Source organism: Pieris napi, chromosome 16 (assembly GCF_905475465.1).
Source record: "Pieris napi chromosome 16, ilPieNapi1.2, whole genome shotgun sequence".
In the NCBI taxonomy this organism is placed as follows: Eukaryota; Metazoa; Arthropoda; class Insecta; order Lepidoptera; family Pieridae; genus Pieris; species Pieris napi.
The window spans coordinates 11,987,717-12,015,677 of record NC_062249.1 but is presented as its reverse complement, the minus strand read 5'-3'; the positions used below and the strand labels follow the sequence as shown (position 1 = coordinate 12,015,677).

The window sequence follows — 27,961 nt, the reverse complement described above, 5'->3', positions numbered from 1 at the left end:
AACTAGAAACGTCAGTCGTGTGACGCCGTGTACGTGAGACAACCGCTCAAATCAATTAGTGCAGCTATCCGATCGCGTCCTGACAATTTGGAAGTCTGTGGTTGCGCGGGAAACCGTAGTTTGGATTCTTTTGTCATCTGTTGTTAAAATGAATTGGAGATATCTTGTATTTCGTCTGACGTTATTTGTTATTATTTCTGGTAAGTTTTTGTTTGTATTTTTTAATGTAAATATTTTTTTTTACTTTTTAATGTATGTTATGTTTTTTTAAGAGAGAAATGGAAAGTTTTTTCTATTCAGTTAACAGTATCATAACTATTAAAATTAATCGTGAATTTAATTGTATTATTTGATTTATCAAATTAAATTTCATTTAACGCCATACATTTATAGACATAACTTTTTACTTAAAGTCGTGAATGATCTTTACCATATTGACTGTTTGAGCGACTATTAATTATAAAATATAGGATTCCATGTTTATTTAATGAACGGAAACTGACGACACATAGTAGTACCCGGTTATAATTAATTTCGTCTAGAACGGAAAAATACTGCGTCATTTAGTATTAAGAATTTACCACTGATTATTATATAAATTTTATATCTCTTGTCAGACAAATTTGTATATTTAAAAATAAATAAATCAGTGGCACTACAACCTTTTCTATTCTGGGCCTCAGTATCCATTTCATGATCATTCGTCAATCTAATAGGCAAATAGGTGATCAGCCTCCTGTGTCTGACACACGCCTATGACTTTTTGGGTCTAAGGCAAGCCGGTTTCCTCACCATGTTTTCCTTCACCGTTCGAGCGAATGTTAAATGCGCACATATACAGAAAGGTGGTACACAGCTGGAGATCGAATCTACGACTTCAGGGATGAGAGTCGAACGCGGAAGCCATTAGGCCAACACTGTTCAAAATTGCTTATTTAATCAACATTACAGTTAACATTAGTCAGTCATCCGTGACCGGGCATAATCATATACTAAGCAGAATATTGTTTTTAACAAACCAGCAGTGTTGTTACTCTATAACTGCCAATATCTCGAACACAACGACATCAGCGCTACTACGAAATTGCATACTAAAACGTCACTTTTTAAGTTAGGTACAGAATACCGGCGCAGTGGTATAATTTAGAATGCAGCGACAAGATCAATGGTCATGAAGGACGTAACATAATACGTATGAAAATGTATCACATGTAACATATTCCTATTCATTTCATACACATATACATTTTTTAGAATGCGCCGGATGACAATTGTGCAATATGCCGGAGTGAATATGTTTTTTAATATTTCACAAGGTTATTTGATAGTTCATTGTTCTCTTATGGTTTGGAATATGACTTTTAGAAATTTACTTAATCTAAAATATACTTACTAGCAATTTGCTGAAGAGTAAATTACATTAAGCTATATTAAACATTTTATCGGGCTTTGATATTGAAGTTTATTTATTTATAAAAAAACAATGCACAACAAATGAATAAAAATAACACATGAAACAAAAACCAAACAAAAGAAAAAAAATCGGTAAAACAAAATTACATAATAAAGAATCCAAAAGTTTGTACAAAAAACTACAGGCACTAACAAATAGTAGAACTTTTGTTAATTCACTCAACGGACAATATAAAAAGTCTGTTAACCTATGTAACTCGTTTACTAAAGTTTTACACCGAATCATACGTTGTTGGAATATGCGTAAAAAGTATTGAAACTTATGTAATTTGTCACTTGAACTTTAATAATTTATAATAGCTGCTGCAAACTTTTGGGATTGACGAACTTATCCAAAGCATCTCTGCTGTAGGCAAGGAACACATGCTACAATCGCTTACCACTTTTTTTTGGCTTAGCATTTTTTCTCTTTAAATGGAGGAGGCCTCACCTGATGTTAAGTGACATTGCCAGTCTTCTAAGAATTGGTTTGCTCTTTTTTTGAATCCTAAGTCGAATTGGTCCGGAAGTCAGTGGGTAGCTGGTTCCACATAGTGGGGGTAGTCGTCAAAAACTATCTTTAAAAAAAAAGCTCAGTTGTGAAATGACGGACGTCGACAGATGTTATTTTGTATTCTGCCTTGACGTCCGATAATAAGACTCAGCTGCAGGTATTAGTCCGAACAACTCCTAAAGCTAGCTTATTAGCGTCAATTAGACTTAGGGTCCTTTAAGAAAAAAAGTGTACCAATTCTTAATTGGCCGGCAATGCCTTCGCGAGCCCTCTGGCTTGAGAGCAATGGGCGACAGTATCACTTAATATCAGATGAGCTTCCAGCCCGTTGGTCCACATTTCTATAAAAAAAAATCCTAAATTTAATCATTAAGATTTACATTTTCGATTAATCTACATTACATAATATCTTTCGTCGTCTAATTCTCAAAACGTATTGTAACAATGGTTGAGCAATACTTAAATAGATAAATTAATACAATATCAAACACAAAAGTTATACTCTCAGCCAGTTGAGCTCGTTAAGTGGCGAGTGACTAGCAATTCCTAAAATTATGTGCGCCACATTATGTCATAACGTTCTAATAAAGGCGACTCAGTTGAGTCTCGAATGAAAATAAATTGAACGACTTTGATTCCACAATCAATTCTGAATCGAATGCGTGACTCGAAAATTAAAATAGTTTTGTACTAACTCTTTAAAATGTACATAAAGCTTTAGTATTCTTTGCTAAGTAGTTTAAGTGTTTTAAAAATAACTTTATTCATATAGGTAACCAAGTACACTTATGAACGTCAACAGAAAAGATGTTAAATTGATTCTAAATATACATTTACTACATTTACTACCAGTTCGTAAGTCAAGGGCGAGAAGAAAATGCAAGAAGCTCTCCGCTACTCTTTTTACTCGCCAAGTTTTGGTGATTGAAATTGTTTGTTAGGCAAAGCAGCCATAAATATTTGAACTGGAGCAGATCAATCCCATAGACTAGGATCATTTAAAAAATCGTCAAATTTATAAAAAAGCCTTATTGATTAATTTACGTTTAACGAGAGTTTTGAATTTCTTTAATGTTAATTCACTAATTTCGCTTGGAAGTTTGTTGGAAAAACGAATAGAGTTTCCATATCTATCTTCTGGAGCCTGGTTGGTCGTGCGCTTAATATAGTTCTATTTCGAGTATGATACTGGTGGTGATTTACTTTTAAAATAAGTTCTTAGATTCCCAACGAAACAGTTTATATACGCATTATAGCAAATCGCGTTAAAACCTCGTAAACCGAACAATTAAAAACACGAATCAATAGAGTTTAATTTTGTAAACAACGCAATTGAAACAGGCAAAACTCATTATGAACTTGACAAATCATCATAAATTTCACACTACCGTGTTATATCGAGGACTGCCATCGCGTAATACAAAAACGCGTTATAGGGGAGATTATTGTATTTCGTCTAGCTTGACTATACTGTAAACAAGCAATTTCTTAGAGACTTTTTGAAGTACCCGCAAAGTGTATTATAGAATACAGAAAGGGTTGTAGTAAAATTAAACAAGAGGTGCAAGACAAACTAGACTATTCCAAGATCGTAACGAGCCAGGATGATAATTTATTTATCTCGATGCAATCTCAGCTTATTCCCAGGGAAATGCATTGTTGCTTTATGAACACAAGTTTAAACTTCAGTTCACAAATAAACGTTAGCTCGCTGCGGACTTGATAACTTCTTTCACAAAACTTGTTTCCTAGCCTTCTGAGAAATCAGGTGCGCAATTCTTTGTTAATAATTTATATGAAATAATCACGGACGTCGACGTTGAAATTTTGTCTTTATGGTCAAACTCAAAATATAGAGTCAATCAATATATATTACAATTCAATTGTGAGGCAATGATTGGTGCCAATGATGTAGAAATATCTGTAAAGATGAGTTTTAAGATGTGGTAACAAAGTATTTCTCGTCGGTTCTACGGCCTCGATTTGAATTGGCACTAAAATTAGAAGCATTTAATATATTATTCTTTATTGACGTTTATAAGTGTACATTGAGTTACCTTAGTGAATAAATTATTTTGAATTTAAATATCGCATCTTTAAATCTTTATAGCATTACTCGATGTCTTTAGATAAATCTTGTCACAAGTGGAAAAATAATAAAACGTTTAATGAAGTTACAAGATTAAAATTGCAGAGTAAAAAAGGCCTGGTTATATTCTTATTGAAAACAACACCCCTTAGAATCAGATATAGTCCACACTTCTTAGGCTAAACATATTATTACCGGTTTCTAACTGAACTTGGATAAACTTCACTGATATTCTTACATTTATCTCTCTCACGATTTATTTATAACTTTATCATTAGTGCCTTCGGTATATCTACTTTCTCTAACATTCTAAAAATATAATCTCACGTCAGAAGAATATTGGTGAACATTAATCACTGTTAAAAAACTTTCAATTTTGACGTATGCAATAATATCCCTTCATTAAGACTTCGCTATCAGCTCAATTCGGGTTCTATGTGAACAGAGGCTCAATATTTATTTATTTATAAAAGCTTGCCAACGCTCGGCACACTGTTACATTGGTAGAACAAAAATAAAATACAATTTTTAATGTGACAAGCACTTATAGGCAAACAATATACACAAAGAGATAATAAAAAAACTAAAAAAACTAAAGGAAAATTGATTTCAAAGTGTGAGGGGAGCAACTGTGGATATAGCCAGACCTAGCTCGTTTATCAGAATGCTCAATCTGGATATCGGTGTTGTTTTGGCCAAAACGCGTTCTTCGAAAAGGAGGGACTATATGAAATTTGAGTAATAATACTTGTTTTTCGCGTACGTACAAAAAAATAAAGATTAAATTTGAAACTTTGCCGTCTATCTATTAGTAAATGTTTGCAATAGTCAGCATCATAAAAATGCTCTCTTATTCTAAGCAGAAAATAAACCTCAACTATCTTTCCTTTCATGTAACCGCGGATACGCGTTCCATAGTCATATTAAATTCTCATAATAATGTAACTTGGAAGTTATTTATGTGCCAATTACGGTTATTAGCTTCGTAACACAAGTTTATCGTCGCCTGTGTTTAAGACAGCTAATTAATTCGTTAAAGTCGGTTAATATACAATCTCATGTTTGAAACCAATTATAGTTTCTTTAAAGTGTGTCATGCTTTTAATGAAAGCATAATATTATTGGTCTCGATTTTTTTCATATGAACATTAGGGTTGGAAATAATAAATATTTATTTATTTGCGAGAATATTATAGTGGTACAATCTAAAATTCGCATATTCTGCTACACATCATTATGTGTCACGCCATTGCGTGAAAATTGTTCTTACATAATTAAAAGGTAGAATTTTACATAGTAGTTACATATTACATTACATTATCAATAATATGGTCATAGTCAATTATTATATTATTTTATAATTACATTATCGAATTAATATTAATTATAATGTTTCATGCAAATAATCATGAACAGAATAATATTTTTTACCAAAGTAGTACATTAAGTCGATTTTTAAAAATTCTTGTAGGTAGTAAAATCTTTGATAATGATCTTTGATTGGTAAATTATTATAAACCTTGATTGCCATACAAGAAGTGGTCCAATACAATTCCAAATTGACTTTTCGCGAATATTAAATTCGATAATAATTAATAATTGCACTCTTTTAACTAAAGCTTAAACTATGTTTACGTTGTGAAGAAAAGAGACAGATAAGTACTTTAGTAAAAACTTTGCAAATAAAATGTTTGTTTATGAAGGAGGAGGCTCTATAGATTATTATTCATATAAAACAATAATACTATATTGATGGTTGTATATTTAATGTTCATCTTTAACAAATATTTCATATTAATGTTTCCAAATATAGCAGTCTAATTAACATCATTACTTGATGCTGCTTACTTGGGTTGTCTTCTATTTAATGACACTACACGAAGACAACTATATACTTTATCTACTAGTAGTTGAAGTATCATAAGATATATTGTGATTATATTACTTTTACGCGTTCATATATAACATCTATACACTATTATAAATTACTTATATTAAACTACACGAATTATAAAATAGAGTATTAAAATGTACTCCCAAAAACCAATAGAAGATGGAGAAGTGCGATGTTGGTTTTACATAATTCATAGAACCACGGACAGTCAGTTCATACATTTCAAATGTGACTACACTAGCGCAAAATTATAATTATTCAAAGTGTTAGCTGTTCTAAATTTAAACGTCAGATGCAAATCTCAAATAGATACAGCCAGGTTTAGTCCTGGCGCACGAGTAATGCTGGATATTGTTGATTTTAGCTTACATGGGATTATTCGGAGTAGATAGCAGTAGAATATTATAACAATGTGCTTAGCACATACGTAGAATTCCGAAATATCTGAAATTCGTAGGATATTTTTGTATGTTTGCTCTAACATCTACAATAATTATCTTAACATTATTACTTATTATTAAAATCAATGATCCTATTGTCGACGTACGTGACTACTGGGCATTTAGAAAAAAAATCTTTAGGGTTCTTCTCTCTTGATGTGCAAATAACGCTGTCCATTTTTACTGGAAATCACTCAAAATTTAGAGTAATATACATACAATAAATACTAAGTTTTATGTAAAAGATAAACTATTTTTTAACAATTGGAGAAATACAAATAGAAACAATCAAATACTGTTAATAACTAAGTGCTAGATTTAAACTTAAAATTGATTAAACCTATGTTGCTGTTGGGATTTTAATTAAAGAGGAAATAATATACCTTAATTACGTTACATTGAATATTTTATCTAAGTTATTACCTATGTTTAATGAATTACCCTAAATCTAAAAAATGTGGTACATTTTGTATACACTAGAAAAAACCTTAAAAAGATTTATTTTTTAACAATAATAATGTATAGTTAAGTACATGGTTTGAAATGTATTGTCTAATTATAAATAGTTTTATTTAGATCGAGACTGATTAATGTGCGACTACAATCAACGGATGACAAAAGCAATTAACATGTTTGTTATGATATTTGTGTAACAAAATATGAAAATGCACTTCCTATGACCCGGTGGACTAGATGTGTTTGATTTTAGTTACTATTTGACTGAGAAATTTCAGTGAATTTCGAAATTCAGCAGTTCGCTTGACAGTACCTCATGATTACTGTTTGTTGGTTAAATAGTCACAGATTCTATTAATTCACTTTTCGGATTAAATATTAAACCTTGTTGTACTTATTAAAATGCAATGTAGAAATATGTAAGATTTTTAAACTTATTAATTAAACTTCGTAACATTAAAATAAAAACAAATAAAATAAATTATTAGAGATGCAACGGGTGGTCTTATCGCTATCAAGTGATCTCTTCCAGGAATCCCTAATAAGGAATAAAAACTAAAAACAAGAAACACTAAGAGTAAAGCGCAAGAAGTGCATAACCAAATCAATAAAAATCAAATTAAAGTGACACTGAAAAATAAAACAATTACCAAACTTAATTTTGTAATACAAAATATGACATCAAACATCACATAATAATAAAATAAATACATGAATTACAAAAGTCACGATGGAGCAGGAAAGTTTCTTGCCAGTTCTTCTTACCCGCTCTACGCCCTTGACTTGCGAACTGGTAGTAAATGTAAATTTACAAATAATTTAACTTCTTTTTGACGTTCATAAGTGTACTTGTTTAACTATATGAATAAAGATATTTTGAGTTTGAGTTTAGGATTTGGTTAAGAAGTGTTTAAGTAGAAAGCTTTTAAAATAAGTTAGAGAGATAGCCAATCCTATGGAGTCGAGCAGCATATTCCACCACTAACTAAATTTAAAACTAATACCCGCGTTTGTAAAATATCGCGTTTAAGTACTTGAAAATGCTTTAAGTATATTTCAATATTAGGAATTATAAAATATAAGCCAGTATTAACCTAGATTATAATATTTATTATTAGTATTAGTATCAATTTCTAAACTTCATAACTCGATTTAATATTCAGATTCTATGTAACATATCTAAAAAAATTACGACTTCCAGCAATTACAACTATACTTAGTACTTTGTACTATGAATAATAATAATAATAATTTCCATGTACCAGACCTCAAACGATTCAAATGCGAATGACAATTCTAATTTGGTATATAAAGTCAAATACGCCGACAGAGTGCTTCTCTGTGGATTACTAAATAGTCGAACTATGTTGTTACGATATTGAAAAGTAAAGCCTGTTCTACAAAACACACATATAAATATGAATGAATAGTTTATAAAATAAACTATTACATATGTTTTACCCAGTTATTAGGTAAGGGATTAAAATAGATATTGCTACCAAGGCATTTTAAGGGGATCACCCCAGGCTATTTTCGAATGTGCTAATTCTTTCACTTGGGAGAAATAACATTAAATCGCATCGATGCGGTTCCCAATGCTTTTCTGCTAACGAACCGATATAACTCAGGGGGAGGGAAATGTTTTCCATTCGCGAAAACTCTTTGTGTATCGTAAAGGGACTATACAGGTTGTTTTAATATAATGTTAAATCAATCTTTTTAATTTTTTCTACTAGTCTTTGAATTAATATTTCCAAAATGAAGGCTTGAAGCACCGTGGTTTATAAATTGATTATGTTTAATTGGAGATAGCTAGTGGCTAACATCAAAATACATAAAACATAAAAACACAGCAGCAATTCCAATTTCAAACATTGAGATTCTGACCTCTATCAACGGACATTTTCCAATTTCCACTTAAAATAAATAAATCAGCGTTCCGAAGCCAACACTCCATTGTTTTAAAACAATTGAAGCTTTGTTCGAGTATATTTATATGTTCACACCCCGTATTCCTAAAAACCGAGGTGTGTAAGTGTAAACTAGAAGTTGCTTAAAGTTGTTTTGGCGAGATCTTGGACTTGGCCTTAATATACGACTTGCTTTCTCAACTTCAGGGATATAAAGAGAATAGCATTGTAAGACAATGTTATCGTACTTCTACTTGGATTGTTAAATTGCAATTTTAATGTTTGTAAGATGGACTGAAGTGGGAATTGTGTACAACACTGCAAATTTATTGGTAAATGTTTTGTCTCTGTGTTCTATAATATGTTCTTTTTGATAGCGAAAACGACTTAAGGTTTTTATCATAGCAAAACTCATGCTATTTGCTGAGACATTACAGGCATTGCACATTCAAAACTGTAACATTTCAAAACTGACCAATTCTACTTTGTGCTCACGAATCTATCGAGGTTGAACAATGTGTTACTATTCAAGATCCTGTATATATTTTTATAGCATCAAAAATCGTCAGTTGAAACGTCAAAGCGTACGTATTTTTGCATTTATAACACTGCAGTTAAAAATAATAATAAGCAGGCATAATAGTACCTGTACGAGTCAAGGCTGTACATTTTGTACTCTCTCCAATTGTTACTTTGCATTCATTCGTTACATAGCAATTAACATTTCGTAGAGTAAAAATAAAATTCTCTATTAATTAAAGCACCCCGATGACAGAAGACCGTACAGTACCTATTAAATATTGGTAGTTTTTTTTGGGTTCAGATACAATTCAATTTCAACAAAAGAGTTAATTATACTTCCTTATTTTTTAGAATGATTCATATATTTCAAAAGGTCCGCTTAGCAACAAAGCGACACAACACTTTAATTTATTTTAAGTATCTCACAAATTACGTTCATTGCAGAAGCAGTTTTTCATTCAGTCCCAAATGTTCCATAATCAATATGGCCTTGCTTGAGTATAAAGTCCGGTACAATACATAAATCCTTTTAAGTGTTATATCATTAACATTCTCGTAAAACCAGAGTCCTTGAAAGTCCTACGATTATATACGATGATGTCAGTGCAATATGTCGGAATGTAGCTACTTTAATCTGCTTTGAGTTATTAATTATGTTCCTACTACATACTGATCCGTATATGCAGAAATGAAATATTTCAAATAAAAAAAAACATGTTTTTGGTAGATATATCTATAGTTCTGTTATTATTAAAAAATCAGTTCTATTATGAATAGATTTCTTGACCTATATTAGACATAGTAATCTTATTTTGTGAATTTTTAATTAAAATAGTGAATTTTATAAGATTTCAAATATTATTTGGACACTTCGATACAAAAATGTTGAACAAAAAGTAACTTTGTAGAAGCGCTTCTTCCGTCATAGTTTGAAGGCGAAACGGACGAATTTTAGTTCAGTCGCGACTTCATGGTATAAAAAAGCGATGCATAGCAGTTGTAGGTTGTCAATAGGCTCGCAATAAGAGCTCATGGTTGACGTTATTTTGTAGGTGCAAAATGGATCAGTTTCTTCACGACGGTTTCTTTCGACGCAAGAGTATGTTACGCATATATAGAAAGAAAAATCTTCAGACACAGAACTCAGACTTGACTTTAGCATAATTCACCAAACTACTCGCTTAACAAGTCAATAGTTATAGTCTATAAGTTAAAAAGCTTTAATAAATGTAACTGAATGACGCAATGTTTGTGTGATTACCATTTCTGTTTAAAAGCCAAAACATTGACCTAGTTGTGTTAATTTGGACACGTTTGTGTAATTTATTCTTTTCAATGCGTGGAAATGGAACAAAATTATTCACGGATGTACCAAAAATTGAGGGCTTCTCCACGCATAGTTGTGTTAGTCAACCTTTTATGTATAGCCTATAGGAAAGAGATTTTGTTATATCTTCTATATATAAATTACGCGTCACGTTGTTTGTCCGCTATGGACTGCTAAACTACTTTACCGATTTCAATCAAATTTGCACACCGTGTGCAGTTTGATCTAACTTAAAAGATGTGTGTGCTTGATCTTGTGTGTATGCCATTGAACTTCTCTTAAACTTCTAGACCGATTTCAATGATTTTATTTGTATGCGTTTGGGTGGGTGGGTGGTTTAGAATCACAAATCCGCCAGGCAGATGGCAGTCGGTACTTTCATACTTTGTTTAATATCCTAATTGCTAGAAATATCATGCAGGACAACGTCTGTCGGGTCCGCTAGTTAAAAATATATTCTTGCCTGTATCTACCGAGGGATCAAACACGGCTGTGGGTGCATGTTGCACCATGATGAATTAAAAAAAAATTGCCATGGCTATCAAACTATTTAATCACCTTCTCAGAAGTTCAGATCACTGCCGTGTAATGCTTTCTAGAGGAAGGTGATGACATTTTTAAAGGCAATGTGCATTTAAAGCTTCGGGGAGCATTTAGGCCATAACTTTCGACAACAATTATAAATAACTTAACTGTTCTTACTATTAAGGCGTTATGATAGTTAATATATGATTTTCTATTTTTATATGGCTGATTGTGCTCTTTTTTTAGAATTAATCAATCTAAATGTATCACTTTCTTTGCAAATAAATGATTATTATAGTAGTTTAGTTAGCGATTTTTTATTTAACTCTTACTCATGATTTTGTCTTGGTGTATAAATTTAAATTAAATCTCGATAGAACAAAGAACCAATTCCTTGAACCAACATTTAAATTCAATTAACTATAATTGGATTTAAATTGTTGAATGAAAAATATACTAGAAATATAGATCATATAAACATATATAAAATCGATTTGGAATAACGCATTGTACGTTAACCACGGTAACCACGCGGTTTTAATCAACGGAAGTAGATTAACATTACAATAATAAAATTAAAATACAAAATTACAAAAACTATCTTTTAACTTCTACATTGAAGATGACAGTTTCATGTGTTAAAACTGTTGTGTGTTAATCGGGTTAAGCGGATGTGGTTTAGTATTGTCAGCGTTTTCAGATATACGAGGCCAAAGATCAAAGCGTCTTCATACCGATCAAGAATGAGATATAAATTATTTTTATGCGTTACAGGTGGCTTGCATATGAACCTGCAAATATAGATTCAAAGTCTAACTCATAATTATGTTTGCTTTTCATAAACAGTATTTTAGGGTTTAAGTAAATAACATTCGTAATTAAATCAGATGTATGAAATAGTACTTCGAACCTCTTTGCGTAGAATCTAATAAGATTATTAATATTGCAGTATTATTCATTTTATCTATAATGGTGGCTGTACACACTCGGCGAGAGCTTCTCGCCGGGAGTCTCGACCGAGAGGACCGAGAGAAGAGCGCAGCCTGTACACACTCGTTACGTTAATTGAATTTAAAACACCGTTGATAATGGACGTGGCAACCGCTGCTGCTGTTTGTCTTTGTGCAATGAGTTATTATAATTTTCTTCACGTTAACCATTAAAAAAAATACGAAGCCATGGCGAAGAAGAAGATGGTCACTATACACCGCAACAGAAATTGGTAATTAGGATCATAAAGTTTTCATATTATCCAAAATTTAATGATTGAACGAGTGTGTACAGGTCGCTCTCGTTTTACTCGCGAGACCCTTTGACTCGTGCGCAAAAAACCGACAGGCGACCGAGAGAGGCGAGACCAACTGCGAGGAAGCGAGGCGAGACGAGAGCTCTACTGTACACTCTCGCACTCGGCTTGTCTCGGGGTGTCTCGACGAGTGTGTACAGCCACCATAATAATCATATCACAGTCATAAAAATAACGCATTTTATAATATTTTTTTTCTGATACATTTAAAGGTGTTAGTGTACTCAAATGTGCGTTAGTATTATTATTCAGCCATGGAAACGAAAAGAAAATACAATACTATTGATAATTTTATAGGCATGTAGCTGATAAGCTGACACGTAACTTTTTAAATCTAAGAAATTTAAAATCACACAATAGTTAATCCATTGGCTTAAACGGTGTCCCCGTTCAAAGGGTCAAAACTTACAACTACTATGCTAACACCACTCTCCTATGTAACCTTATATTATAAAGAGGAAAATCTGACATTTAAAAAATTAAATATATCGGATTGAGATAGATAAAACTAAAGGAATGTCAAAGACAATCTGAAAATAGGGTAAGACAGACAAAGTGGACGGGGAGGGAGAACTATGCACAATATAGAGAAACCTGAATTTAAATTTGAATAAAAACAGGACCTGCACATAAATTATTGAAGATAATGACGTCAGTTTTGATTTCGACATTAGAGTCTAATTTTTAAATCGGTATATTACGATATAGTATAAAATTACTATATCGTAATATACCGATATAGTAGTTATAGTATGAAATTACTATTACTACGTATATATCTAGCAACATTGAAAAATCAAATAAACCATAGTATTAACGGTTTTGAACTAATTTGACTTTTAAGTTATTGAATTATAACGACAATGGCAGCTAGCACTAACGCAATTGCTCTGACATTAATAATAATGACTTTGAAATTAATATTACTACAGACCATCAAATTATATATTATATATAATTTGTACGTAGATCTAATAGTATTGACAAATCGAATGAGCCACAAGTATTAACGGTTATAAGCTGATAAGACTTTGACGTTGTTAATTTACGAGCTCTCTGACATATAATGGAGCCGATATCTGTGCCATTGTCCACATATTTTATTTTTTAATAAATGTCTAACCGTTCGTAGTCAGGACAGGCTGCTAGTACATAATAAAATCAAAATGCAACGTACGTATACCTATTTACAAGATTGTCCATTAGACGTCCCTTCGATGTGGTTTTGGTCGATAGCACTAATTTGATTGATTACATTACGCCCGTCTTTCTTGATTAGGCGTTCAATTGACCACTGTAAGTTTGACAATTTATATGGGAATCGCATTAACACGTTCACTGCGGCAAGTAAAATAATAATTTTTCATCAGGTGCGGCGGCGGGCCAAAATGCGCCCCCAATGATATTTCCGCCGGTGCGTGGCAGGTCTTTCTAGACCCAACAGCACTAGGATAGATTAAATTGCTATAACTTTGTGGAAACATAATGTATACATTTTTTTTTATATTGTTAGAATGACCTTGAACCTAACTTCCTTAGGTTTGATTCGCCCCGGGATCTGGCAAACAGGAAATGAGAAATAAAGCAGGAAAAGCGGCAGGCCGATATCGACCTGAACCGCACTAGAATATATTTTTAGTAGTGATGGGACAGAGAAATATCGAAATTAAAACAGAATTATCGTAAAGGAACTGAAAAATGTATTTATTTACTTATGTATGCCTGTCTTGGAAACAGAAATACTTTTTATTTTTCTTAGTGGAAAATATTTCTTCACTGCTGTCACTATCACTGTCAATAACTGCAAGGAGAATTACTCTATTTTCCAAATTTTGTATTTTTCTTGTATTGCTTGCCATCGTTGATTATATCGAACGCTACGTTAGATCAGTTAGATAGCACAACACTAATTGGCCGGGCGCGCGCTCTGTGCGGTATCGGGTCGCCAGCTGCCTGTTGGGAGGGCGGGCTGAAATAGGCCCACTGCCGCACTCAGCGGATGCAAAGCAGCGTCAGTGCGTGGTAGGTCGATAAAAGCCTGCCGTTATATTTTGATGGGGAAAACCTACAATTTTGACCGCAAGATGAAATATATATTTGTCCCTGTCGAATTTTTACAAACACCTGAGATAATCGTTACGCACCAGCGAGAGGGACATAGATTTCTTCGTCCGCACCAGCGGAAATACCGCGGCAGGCTGATATCGGCCTGTTACGCAGTGAACGTGTTGCGATCGATATACCTCTAGAGTCTAATATTTAGTGATTTTGCTTTCATTTTTATTATCCATTGTGACTTAATTTCGATATTTAAATCAGCTAACCAATTCTGATGAGTTTGGACTTTTAGAGTTTTATAGAAGATCCAAACCTTATAATTAGAATGACTCTTCTATGCCCGAAAAACATCGGTACAACTAGGTTTAGGTTTAAGAATAACTTTATTTCTCATAAGAATAGCATACATAATTCACTTACTGAGAAACAATATGTAAAACTAAGATTAAAAATTAGAGCGCACAGATGTAGGTACGTATATAAAATAACGAAACAAAACAGAAACACAAATGTGGGTAGACATAATAAACTCGATCAGTCAACCAAGCAAAACATAAACTAATAACTTTAAGTTAGATTTGTTTCTTAGCATCAAGATTTAAAAACGGTTTCTAAGTTAAGTAATCAAGCACTAAAGGGAAAATTTATGAAACTTCCCTTTTCATAAATTTTCCCTAAATCCTTTCATAAATGTATTAATTTAAATTGAATTCGAAAAAAATATCATCATACAAACATACAACTAAACGATATATAACTGAATTTATTGTCACTTGATGTTTCCCAATGATTAAAGACTCCAAAATGGAAACGGAATCTTCAACGAGATCACTGATTTATGCTATTATTAATCTTGAAAGTCGAGATGAGCATTAAATTACTTCATACAAAACTTTGTGACGTCAGAGGGATAATATTGCCAACTTGAGCACAACTTAAATAAGATTCGCCAAACAAATCTCCTACCATCATTCATTTAGAGTCTAGAATTACCAACAAATTTGTCTTAGTTAAAATTTACGATGTTTTGCGTTGTAGATCCGGTATTATTATGGTATTAATAATTATTTACGGAGTTAATTAATTGTTGAATTATATAAGTATTATCTTCTATTAATAGTACAGTCAATGATTGATCATATTACATTAGGTACTACTACGATTGTTGGTTACAAATAGCGTTCTTTCACGTTATTTATATGAAAAATTAACTAAATCCCGATTATTAACATTTACTTTACATAGCCTTCGTTTTATTAGAAATAAATATGCACACTGTAAAAGTATTTAAAAAATAAATCATTTGCGCTACAATCTTTTTAGGTCTAGCCCTTAGATTTCCGTATCTGTTTCATGATCATTTGTTTATTCTAATAGATAAGTAGATGATCAGACTGACACACAGCATCCACATTTCCTTCATTGTTCGAATGAATTTTAAATGCGCACATAGAAAGAAAGTCCATCGGTGCACAGCCGGGCATCGAACCTACGACCTCAGGGATGAGAGTCGCACGCTGAAGCCACTAGGCCAACACTGCTAGTTAAAATATTTTTATTTTATTTTTGTATAAGCAAACATGTTAAATATTATCTTTATTGTTTCAGAATGCAGTACCTGCTTTATTGGCAATCAAAACCATGAATACAGATTAAAAACTGGAAGTTCTTTTTACATGGAGTGCCGATGTGATGAGCGACCACCTTCAGTTGTTATTCTTAAATGGTTTGGTCCTAATGATAAGGAAATAATGCCACCGGGGTAATAACTATATTCATTCAATTTAATTTATTAATTTAAGATAATAGCTATTAGATATCTACATTAAAACTATTACAATAATATAAAGTACTGATTTAATTTGAAAATATTTTTGTGTTGTCTATATAACTGATGGTGAAGCGGGGAGTAAGCTAGTTTAATAATATATAATGTTCATCTGATATCTGACATCAGATATCCCTATCCAGACAATTTTTTAATCCCCGATTAACTTAATTTGATGGCTAATAAAAACCAAAATATTTTAAATTAAACCTTACTATTCTTACTTATACTTAATAGAATAATTTTCTTTAAATTGAAATGTGATTACTAGTTTAATCTTTAATAATTATTTCCACAAGACCAGGTACGAAATCGAACGTATACACGGAATGGTGGGACGACCTTACAAATAGTTTGTACATAACACACATGAGCAAGTCATCATCCGGTGAATACAAGTGTTTCACTGTATATAACGAGACTCATTATGTACACACATATGACGTCCAAGCATATGGTACGTACATAAATATTAATAGCTTGAAATATAATAATAATTAATTAGTCCTTCAGAGCACATGGTAATAACCCAGCTGTTTGGAACATATAGGGTAGATTGAAGACAGTTGTGCTATAGGTATCAGTAAAATACATATATCATAGTTCAAATTAACGTTTCTATTTGCTTATGTTTTATTTATAGGCAAGCAGGTAATCAGACTAAGTGTATGATCTTCAAATATAACGTCTACGGCATTTCATTACCTGACGTTTAGTTCATAGCAAGTGTAAATTGCTCAAATACGTAGAGGCAGAATACGAAATTCCACCCGTATCATTATTGAGCGTCTACAACTGAGAGTTTTCTATGTCAGCTCCTGCCGCGCACCACCACTATGTGGAACCAGCCACTGAAGTATTTAAAAACTAATTCTACTAAGGGTACAAATTTGCACTCGCGAGCCCTCTGGGGTGGTATCACTTAAGATCAGATGAGCCTCTGTTAGAAAGGCCAGCCCTTCTATAAAAAAAACACTTCTATCAAATTAATACGCTTTACCAATAGAGCAAAGCTTCTCTTCTCTTCTAGTAAACATAGGGGGCAAACGCATGGAGTTCTCATTTAATTTTAAATAAAATTCGTCGCCCATGGCCAAAAAGCCAGCTTGCGAATTCCTCCTGATTCTTTCTAATCTTATTGTTAGGCGAGCCCAAGGATCTAATTTTTTGTTGCACCAAAACAGTATATAAAATTTATATGAGCCGCAGAAATACCTCACGGAATATGAAAAATGGTTCTTAGATTCTTTGCTATCGTTAATCTAGAACTACTGAAAGGTTCAAAACCACTAAAAACTTTAACATAGCAATTTATTGGTTTTGTATCATATACTTTTTATATGTTAAGATACAATTCACAAAACAAATTAAAAACGTAATACTTAAAAAAGCTTGCAAATTTGCAATATATTAAATTTGCAATTACAGAAGCACCATACTTCATCAACACCAAAGAGACGCAGTACGTCATTAATGGCAGTGATGCACTAATAACATGTGAAGCCAAAGGTGATATTAATCCCTTAATTAGTTGGCACAAAGACAACTTCGAACCTATTGAGGTAAGCCAATCTCATGTATAAGATCGTAATTACAGCTGTAATTAATGCTAACGTTTTTCTATGTAGCCGATTCGATTATATAATATATATATATATATATATATTTAGTTCTTTACAATACATTGTAATAATAATTCCAAGAAAGAAAATTCAAACAAATTTTAAAGGATTAAAATATCAAAGAAGAGCATTCCTCGCTGTATTACGATACTTATTCGTTGAGCGAGGAAGGCACTAGTTCTGGGGTTACCGATACTATCTACCAGGCGACAACCTAATTATATAATTAACGCCTGTGCATTTGTACTCCACTTCTAAGGGAACAAAATCAAAGTTGGTGGACAATTCTAGCTATATTATAATATTTATAAAATGTTTTTTTCGCAACCTCTTTTCAAAGAATGTTTGATATATATAATACGGTACGAGGCAAGAATACCTTGTTCTTTTTTAGTATTTGGTACTTACATTTAAAATAAACATTAACTGGGCCAGACATTACAGATGTATTAAGAATGAATTTTGACTTTTTCGTAACATTATTTCGCGTCATATTACTTTGCATTGACGAACTAGTTATTTAGTTAAGTTGTCAGACAATTGAAACAAATTAATCCTGGTACAATGAAAAACCGCTATCTTTGAAAAACTTCTGAAATTGATGAATTTAAAAATAGTTGTTAAAAGATTGATCTGATATGTCAAATGGAAAAGACTAGCTTGGCTTCTCTTTTAAGTATAAATCCTTTTTTATTACGTAATAAAGCTTTTTTTTCTTATACAGATTTCGTAGATGTGTGAACTTTCAACTAAAACGATTTAGTATTCGTATTGTTTATTTTTATTAGAGTTTTAATTGTCTCTCTACAGAATAGATTTTATTTTATTCCCAAATAGATAACAGATGATAATAAGTACGAGATATCATCAGAAGGATTATTAATACACAACATTAGTATAGAAGACAACGGCGTGTACAAATGCGTTGCTGCTGATTACGAAACTGGCGAAGAAGTTGCCATCGACATTAAAGTTGAGGTATAGCTTTTTAAAATTAGACCTTAAGTATTGTTCATATATTTTTAAGTTTTTGATAAGTATGCTAAGATTATCTATCCAGTGGGTTTTAATAAATTTGGTAATGATGGGTATATTTACGTATCAACAATTAAAACCAAGAAAGTAAACATATTTTTCTTTATCATTTTAGTACTAATAATATCATAGGCTCATTTTGATATGTATCTTTAATACCCTTTTGAATTGGTTAGACGCGCTAATATAACGAATTTTAGTCGGTAATTGATTAAATAATTGCACACCCTAATACTTAATAGACTTCTTCAAATTATTTGTACGCGGCTTCGGCAAGATAAGCAAACTCTCTCGACCAGTATTGCGTGTAGTGGTGTGTTTGATTTTTATAAATGGTAAGATACTATGGAAAGAGTTATTTTTTTTTTTTAATAATTGGATAAGTGTAATCAATATTTTATTTATCACTGAAAACAAATTCTTAGGTAGTAACAATGCCAGAAATAGTCGAACTTGTTGCTGTTCCTGAAAATATTGCTTATGAAGGAGCGTCTATTTCGATGGAGTGTATCGCAAGTGGAACACCACCGCCAGAGTACAGCTGGAAGAAGATTTACAAAAACGTAAGTTATATTATTGGGATTAGTGTATTCTATCTTTCCTTTTAAATATAAGGTTATTTTTGAATTAAATGACAATAATATATGGTTTCGACATTTGTATAGTTTAAGTTAAAACATGATTTTGTCTATCACACTTGAAATCACTTAGCAGTTACTTCTTTTAATTAACATAATAAATTATATGGTCAACCATTTCTATAAAGAATCTGTCTTATAATGCTACAAAATACGTCTCTTTCTGGCAAAGTGTAAATAGAGTAAATACTTTGTTATGTGGAGAGACGGATCAGCGGTGATACTCAGTAACTTCCAATACAAACAAAAACGTCGAAATCGATATCGCTATCGTTTAAGTTACAGAATACCGGTGCTGTGCTTCAATAACGTTAGTGCATAAGACTAAGAAGGAAAAATAATTTCGCTATGTTTGTTTTAAGGCCCATGTTGACGGCAAACCGAACTATAAGCAAACATTGAATAAAATAGAATTTGAAAATGTTGATAAGAACGATACGGGAATATACGAATGTACAGCTTCAAATACAGCTGGAAATGTGTCAAAGCAAATAAGATTGAACGTAAGTAGTTAAATAGTGACAGTAAATATTCCTTATATAAATAATTTCATTTTCCGCCGTCTGTTCGATTAGATATTTTTAACTACACTTTTCACCTGTTTCCAACAGTACTCAAAAATCGCACGGACGATTTATTTAAAAAAAGAATCTGATTTAAAATCAGAATGTGATGAATACTTTCTCGTATTTGATAACAACTCTGAAACATACCATTTAAAATACAAAAAAGGCGTTCTCTGTTTTATTTAAATGAACAAATTACAATGCCCCAACCACTACTGAACTACATATTATAAATAATAATTTAACAGGTCTTAGTTCCACCAAAAATAACGCAGTTTAAAAATGCAACGGCTGTGGAAGATGGCACCGTACAACTTGTATGCCGAGCGGAAGGGATTCCTGTTCCGCAAATAAATGTTGCCTTTTTCGGTGAATCTGACGATTTAAGGTAAATTTAATTTATTGCTCAAAATTTAGATATGTTGCTAGGGTGGCTCTAAGTTATGTCAGTAAAGTAGTCTGAGTTGCGTTTCTTCACTGACTCGATTCGAGCTGGAAGTGGAGAACAACGTAGGAAAAGGAATGCTCCTCTCCTAGCGCGTAACGCATTTTGGAGGTTAGGCAAAGCCGTGGAGGCCCAACTAGAATGCGCAAGCGATAACCGGAGTGGTTGTTTTATTGCGTATTGCTCACTCACCACTCTAAGTACCAGAGAGAATGCCCTCATATCCCCGTAGGCATTGAGCTACGAGGATATGTAAGTGATTATTACATATTTTCGTTGCGAGGCGTTCCCTCGCCCTCAAATAGTATTTCTTCCACGATTATAAAAAAAGGCTTTCTCTATGTTTTATATGCCGTTTCAGTTTTAAGAAATCTTTAAATTGCATTAATTCAATTTTTATGCTGACTAAGAATTATCCGAGGACCACGTATTATAAATCTGTCGGTTCTGAATTTGGGCTGAAGACCCATCGCTTCGGATAGTTCCTTATTTTTCCATTCCACAATATAAAGTGTACCTGTCTTTGTGCGCATACACTTGTACATTAAAATCCTCCTATGGGCAGTCCAAATTAACTTAAATTATCATAAATGTATATTTCTTCCAGTATAGTTTGGGACAGCAAAGTTATAAGTGATACTGAAACAGAGATGTATTTATCTTTTCTAAGAGTTAATAGAAGTCACGAGGGGAGCTACATTTGTAATGCAACAAATGATGGTAAGTAGAAGTATTAAACTACCATCGCCCAAATCTTGTAGTCTATAATAGGGTTGTCACTATATGTAATTAATACAATTTTAACCTAGTATTTAACGGTTGTGGTACATTACTCTGAAGTCGCGAACTCCATTATATGAATGGAAATGGAGTTTTGTATTGTTACGGAGAGAAGCTTGATCTCCTTGCTACCTTAAATTAATGAATTTTACTTAAATTTATGCTAGTGGACTTTCCCGGATTCGCACGACTGGATATTTCATTTTCTAAAATATTTTGTAAATATATCCATCGATATTGACATCGTCATCGGTTTAGAGGGCGTCTTGTGAGTAATACAAGTGAGTAGTAAAGACAAGAATTATTATCATACAAAATTTAATTTAGATTGATTCCTATTTACATTACTTATAACACTTTAGCTTAAATTATAGCAGCGACTTCAGGGCACTGATCTCGCTTTTAATCACAATCTACCAAACCCAATTCGGTCCACCCCGTCAATACCACCATGGTCCACTGAATCCTCAATCAGTACTGACCCGCGTTCTCTGTAGGCAGTGATACCAACTCCTACAGAATTTTCCCCCTAAAACCAACTTCAAAAAGTCTTAAATATCGATTAAAACCCCCTAAAGTTTTTGTTATAGACTCGGTTCGAGTGGTAATTTCAAATATGCATCAAAATACATTCAAGTAGTATACAATTTCGATCTTGGATTATAGCTTTTTGATATTTCAGTTATAACCACGCTTAGAGTTTATATTTGGTTTAGTTTGTCGGTTAGGTACTAACTAGGCTTAATCTAAATTGTATTGAATCGTACGGTTTTAAGAAAAATCAAAGAATGAATTAAATAAAGTATAAAGTACTCCCTAAAACCACCCTAAGACATCTTGTTTAATAAGTAGGGGCTAGTCATTCATCAAGTTACTACAGTTATATTATAATTTTTCCAGCGGACTCGGTAACCGCTGAAATGTATTTAACTGTATTTTACAAACCGGTGTTCAAAGAACCGATTGAGAATGTCTGGGGTTGGAATGGAAATACAGTTAACCTAACCTGCGATCAGGAGAGTAATCCCCCGGCTAATATAACTTGGAGGTACGTATTTATCAACCCAAAATGATAATAAAAACAATAGCATGAACTGGATATGAGGAACTGTTCGACGTTTCATATTAGCTCTATAAACTTCTAATAAAAATAAGACTAAATTGTTTTTTTTTTAATGTAACAAACCGGCAGTAACCTGATGATAAGTGATAACGCCGCCCATAGACACTCACTTTGCCAAAGGGCTAGCAAGAACGTTGCTGCTGTTTTAAGAATTGGTACGCTCTTTTCTTAAGGGCCCTAAGTCGAATTAGCGGCAGCTAATTCCACATAGTGGTGTTGCGCGGCAAAAACGCTCAGTTGTGGAACGTCGGACGTCGAGGTGATACGGGTGGAATTTCGTATTCTGCCTCGACGTCCGATGATGAAACTTAGTTTTCCAAGTCTTCATACATTCATCGGTTATATCTACAATTTCAGATACGAAAGTCGAGATATATCAACAGAAGAACAATTGGAAATCAACAGGATTATACTAAACAATAATAATGTACCCGTTATTTTTGAAAACGACACAATGTACGGGGTTTATGAATGCATAGCCAAAAACGAGTACGGTACCGCCAAGAAAGTCGTCGTATTTTTAGAAGGCTTCGCACCGCCACCGATTAGAAATGTGAGAAATGTTTATACATACTATGTGAATCTTTTGTATCGTAATGAACAATCAAATATCTAGGAGTCACGATAGCGGCATGTACTTCTGTAAGCACATAGCCGCCGTTCGCAAGAAGGCCTCGTTTGTCCTCTCTCGCCTCTAATTCCTCCTGAATAAAAGGCTACAGATGTCCCTTAGACACAAGGTGACCCTGTACAAGGCCTGTATCCCACCATGCATGACCTGCGCTACAGAAGTCTTCGCGCATTGTATCCCCTCCCATATCCACCGGCGCGCCCTACTACGTGAGGAACGCGACGGCCCAAGCCGAGTGCCAAGTCTCGCTGTAGATATTCTTGCATTACTCGCTGTAAAAAGCCCAAGCCCATACGTTTGTTAAAACAGCCTGAGCTGAGCTGAAAAGGCCAACAGAGAGATTCCATACAAAAAATTTAAGCATTTCAGTTTTGACATTTAAGTCATAAATTCCCTTACAATTAGCGTGAATCATGGTTGTGTGCTTAAACAGACCAACTAATATCACATTCTTGAGGCTTTCAAATAAAGCATCTAATACAAACCTAATAAAGATTAATGTTTAAATGCTTATTATTTATAGATTAAGAGTCTTTAAAACAATTTTGTCACAGAAAAGTCATAGTAAGAAAAAAGCAAATCAGTGGCGCTAGAAAGGTTGTAGGTCTGGGTCTCCGATTTCTATATCTGTTTCATGATCATTTGTCAATCTAATAGGCAAGTAGTTGATCAGCCTCATGTGCCTGATACACGCCGTCGACTTTTTGGGTCTAAGGCAACTCTGTTTCCTCACGATGTTTTCCTTCGCCGTTCGAGCGAATATTAAACGCGGACATATAAAGTTCTTTGGTGCACAGCCGGGAATCGAACCTTCGACCTCATAGATGAGGGTCGCACGATGAAGGCACTAGACCAACACTGCTTCTGTTAATAACGAACCTTGAGCATCCACTAGTAATATTGTGTCATCGTCTGCTACTAAACAAACAACAGCTTGTTTCGCATTATTGTATATTTTAACAATAAACTTTATTTGTCGTGTTTCAACATTATTTTTTTTCAGGCGATAGTAATGAATATTACTTCAACGTCTGTGATATTTGCTATCGTAGGACCAGAGCAAATTAATGGACCGCCGGTCGTGGGCTTCACTTCGGAATACGATCTTTTGAACAATTACAATATCACAGATATACATATTAACCGAACGTGGTCAATCGATAGGCCGTACAAAATAAATAAGTTGAAGCCAAATAGTAGTTATTTAATTAAATTCGCAGCTGTCAATGATGTGGGAGCTGGATCTTGGAGCAATTATCTCGAATTTGTTACACTTGAAAAGTAAGTTACATTAGTTAATTAATTGTACGATTTTTAGTTAAAACTGTTTCGAAATATTTTCTTTGATTTAAGCACCTACACATTTAAACATCTGTTTTAATGATGTGGCAGTCTCTCTGACCTCAATTTCTTAAAAGCGTTCGAAACGTTGAGTAGTTAATAATTTAATAAATTCTAGTTAATATCAGTTAATTTTTTTTAACTAGTTTCAGACGTTAGACGTGTTGCGACTTTCTAGATGGAGGACTTAGATACAATCACGTGCAGTTGGTAGTAACGCTTTTAAGCCGACGTGCTTATACGAGAACTTTCCGCCACTTTCTTTAATATTTCTGATGCTACGTCAATAACATATATTATTTAAAGCTCACATAATAATAAAAATTTCGTTATCACTGTCTAAGGAACGTTTCGAACTAATAATAAGGCATTGTTTCAGATCGAGCCCCGAAGAACCTACTTGGAGTACAGATATAGAATCGATAAAGAATGGAATCCTTAAATGGAAAGTTGGAGAAGATAACGGCGAACAAATTGATTACTACGTTATTCGCTATTGTCCGGTAATATATTTGTAATTATTTATTAAATATAATTTATTTTGATCTTTGGATAAATATTATACATACTGCAATTATTTTAGGTGGTTTATCTGGCAATTCAAAATAATGAATGCATAGAAGAAACTCTTGACCCAACAAATGAGTTTTATTTAAACAATTTAGAAGGAAATATGACGTATTACTTCGAGCTGGTCGCTCACAATGTTCTCGGAAATTCATCGATTGCTTCAACATACATCACATTACCAGGTAAATGTGTGTTTCTGATTATGTTTATGCGAACAATTTTCATACTATCCTATCAATTTATATTTGATTGTATTTGTTTTCATCCTCAATAATAAATCGAACCCGGAACTGAGACTGAATAAGCCTTGATAACTCAAGTGCACGAGTTATTTTTTTAACGTAATAAATAATAAATTTTCAAAGTGTAATTCTTAAGTAGACCTTACAAACATAAAAAATTCTCAACAGGTTTACGGGACAATACCATTGCATTTCTTTAAATATTAATGCAATTTCCTTTTCTTTGTTATTTTACTTGCATTTCTTTTAAATCCTGACGTCAGATAAATGTAGTGCATGAGGAATGTAATAAATATTGTAGTTATAAATTAAATAATCGAGGATCCTTATTAAAAATAAGTAATATACTTAAGAAACTTCAAAATTAACCAAAGGAACAAGATACAAAATATTCCGACGAATTGAGAACCAATCATGTATCATCTATGCCTACTAACCCAAAATAATGGAACCTAGAACCCCCTAGTGATATGATATAACTAAACCACGATATTGTCTACAAAGAAATTAAAGAAGGATGTTATTCTTCAGAGCGAGAACCGGGAGCACTTACAGCTGGCTCAACACTAGGAATCGTCCTGGTTGCGGTATTCCTCGGTCTAATTCTTTTAGACTTCTTACTTCTGGTGCTGAAAAAGAAAGGCGTCATTGCAAGTTGCATTCACAAGAAAGATAAGAAAACTGAGACGATTAATGCACGGTAAGATTTTTCTTATTACACCAACTTCAGAGTACGGTTGAAAGGCTGCTGTAAATCTTATTTATTTAGTAACAAAGCCTTAAAACTTAATTATTATTGAGCGTTTATTGCTGACACTAATATATATATAAACACTTGTTTGAGATACATAACCTAACTTAATCTATGCTATGGTGATCAGCGTGTCCTGTGACAACAAGGCCTCTTCCAGCTGCTTTCATTATTTTCTAAAGTTAGCTCTTCGTGTCCAAGATGTGCCTATTCTCTTATATGTTATGGAAAATTTTAGTAAAGAGGTCAAAGTTAAAAAAATATAGATCTAACCAATGTTTTTAATTTAAAGTCAACCATTTTACTAAAAGTAAGCGTATATGACAAAATTATTGACTATTTTATACTAATCACTCTAGTATTTTTTGTCAATTTTTATATTATGGCTTTGACTAAATTAGCTTTGTGTTTGAACGATGTTTTTCCTTCTTCCCTATTTTCCCTGTAAATAGTAACCACGGTAACACAAACGGTACCATCTATAGTCCACGTTTTACAATGACGCTGCTTGAGTACAATATGTATAAACACGATTTTCTTTTCTCATTTTAGGGACAGAAAAGGTCTTCTTAGAGAAAACACTGAAATTGGACGATCAAGTGATGGGCCCAAGGAGTTTGAATATAATAAGAACACGGGTGTCGTCACGGGGAAGCATTCTGCCGTATGATATTGATAATAAGTTTATATTTTCGACACAATTATTTTTTAATGTGAAATCTGTAAAACGAGTAATATAGGTTATTTAAATTCCCATGCGGACCTAACATAAAGCTGCGTTAAACATCTTTCTTTCAGGTACAGAATAAATATCACTATCATAAATTTTCACTAAACAAAAAGTAAATCAACACAAACAAACTAAAGAGATTATCTTACCACACGCAACAATACAAAAAAGATTCAATTTTAGTTACTATGTACTACATAAGCGTACATAAGAATATTTTATTGAAATATATATTGTATATAGAATATTATAGATATCCTCATCAAATATTACTTATAATGACTGTTGATTGCTTCTGAAGGTCGATGATTACCGCATAAAATTTCCATGTTGTTACTCGTGCTATATTATGTTCATGATATATGTGTATGTAATTGTAAATATTAGGAGCATGTGTCTTTATCGTTATATTTTTTATTTGTAATAGTTGACGTTACGTTTTATTAAGGCTAATTACTAAGGTAACAAACAATAATATAGAGCGTGGATATCATTCGCATATATTTCGTAAAGGAGTTTTGAGTAACTATCTAATTAGATAGATAGAATTTTGTATGTAAATCTCTGAATCCTGAATATCTGAAGCTCTAGAAGCACTGTTGGCGTATTTAAAACTAAGCGGAAGCATATCTTCTTATACGTGGAAATTCGATCATTTTTGGTATGCATATTTAGCGAAACTATTGCACTAACGCCGCGGTTATAATATTTTATAGTATAGTATATAAATTAAAAAAAAAAATCATTAAAATAAATATTTTTATATTTTTTCTCACGTTGTAATGCTATTTTTTTTAAACTTTTAAAATAGTTGAGAGATCAGAATTAAAAACAAAAGATGATAGACAAAACCGTGCGTTTCATAGTGATTGGAATTTATATCACGGCGTTTCTTGTCGCGTTAAAACGCGTGTTGAAAGAGAGATACTGTTATCAATTGCTATCAATTTAATAATTGAATAATAAATATATTTAAGAAAATAACAAATTCAACATTTTATATACATATTCAAATTATAATTATATGTATTAAATATATTAATGTACATACAATAAATGTTGTTATAGATGTATCTTACCATTTATTTATATTACAATTTAGAAATAGTTGTCTATAAATGTGTTGTAAAAACCAAAGATTATAATAAAGTTTTTAAAAAAATTAA

General features: G+C 32.6%; 1 protein-coding gene across 3 annotated transcripts; it reads left to right on the top strand.

The window, feature by feature from the left end:
* The first annotated feature begins 4 nt into the window (after window positions 1-4).
* LOC125057438 (fasciclin-2-like) lies at window positions 5-27,961 on the top strand. Of its 3 annotated transcripts, none has more exons than XM_047661131.1 (16): window positions 5-200; window positions 16,102-16,255; window positions 16,621-16,778; window positions 17,750-17,883; window positions 18,781-18,921; window positions 19,404-19,541; window positions 19,979-20,119; window positions 20,431-20,570; window positions 21,235-21,347; window positions 22,308-22,455; window positions 22,888-23,083; window positions 24,165-24,442; window positions 24,882-25,005; window positions 25,086-25,254; window positions 25,846-26,014; window positions 26,618-27,961. In XM_047661131.1, the coding sequence occupies exons 1-16, from the start codon at window positions 149-151 to the stop codon at window positions 26,733-26,735; spliced, it is 2,373 nt and encodes a 790-aa protein (XP_047517087.1). In that variant the 5' UTR covers window positions 5-148; the 3' UTR covers window positions 26,736-27,961. The 3 variants fall into 3 exon arrangements, with proteins under 3 accessions (XP_047517087.1, XP_047517086.1, XP_047517088.1); XM_047661130.1 differs by having other exon boundaries at window positions 24,870-25,005; XM_047661132.1 differs by lacking the exon at window positions 5-200 and having other exon boundaries at window positions 16,132-16,255; window positions 16,626-16,778; window positions 24,870-25,005.

Coding starts and splice junctions, on each gene's coding strand:
- LOC125057438 (XM_047661130.1), top strand. CDS start 149: ATGAATTGGAGATATCTTGTATTTCGTCTGACGTTATTTGTTATTATT. Junction 16,256..16,620: donor AAGGAAATAATGCCACCGGG/GTAATAACTATA, acceptor TATTTCCACAAG/ACCAGGTACGAAATCGAACG. Junction 24,443..24,869: donor GAATTTGTTACACTTGAAAA/GTAAGTTACATT, acceptor ACTAATAATAAG/GCATTGTTTCAGATCGAGCC.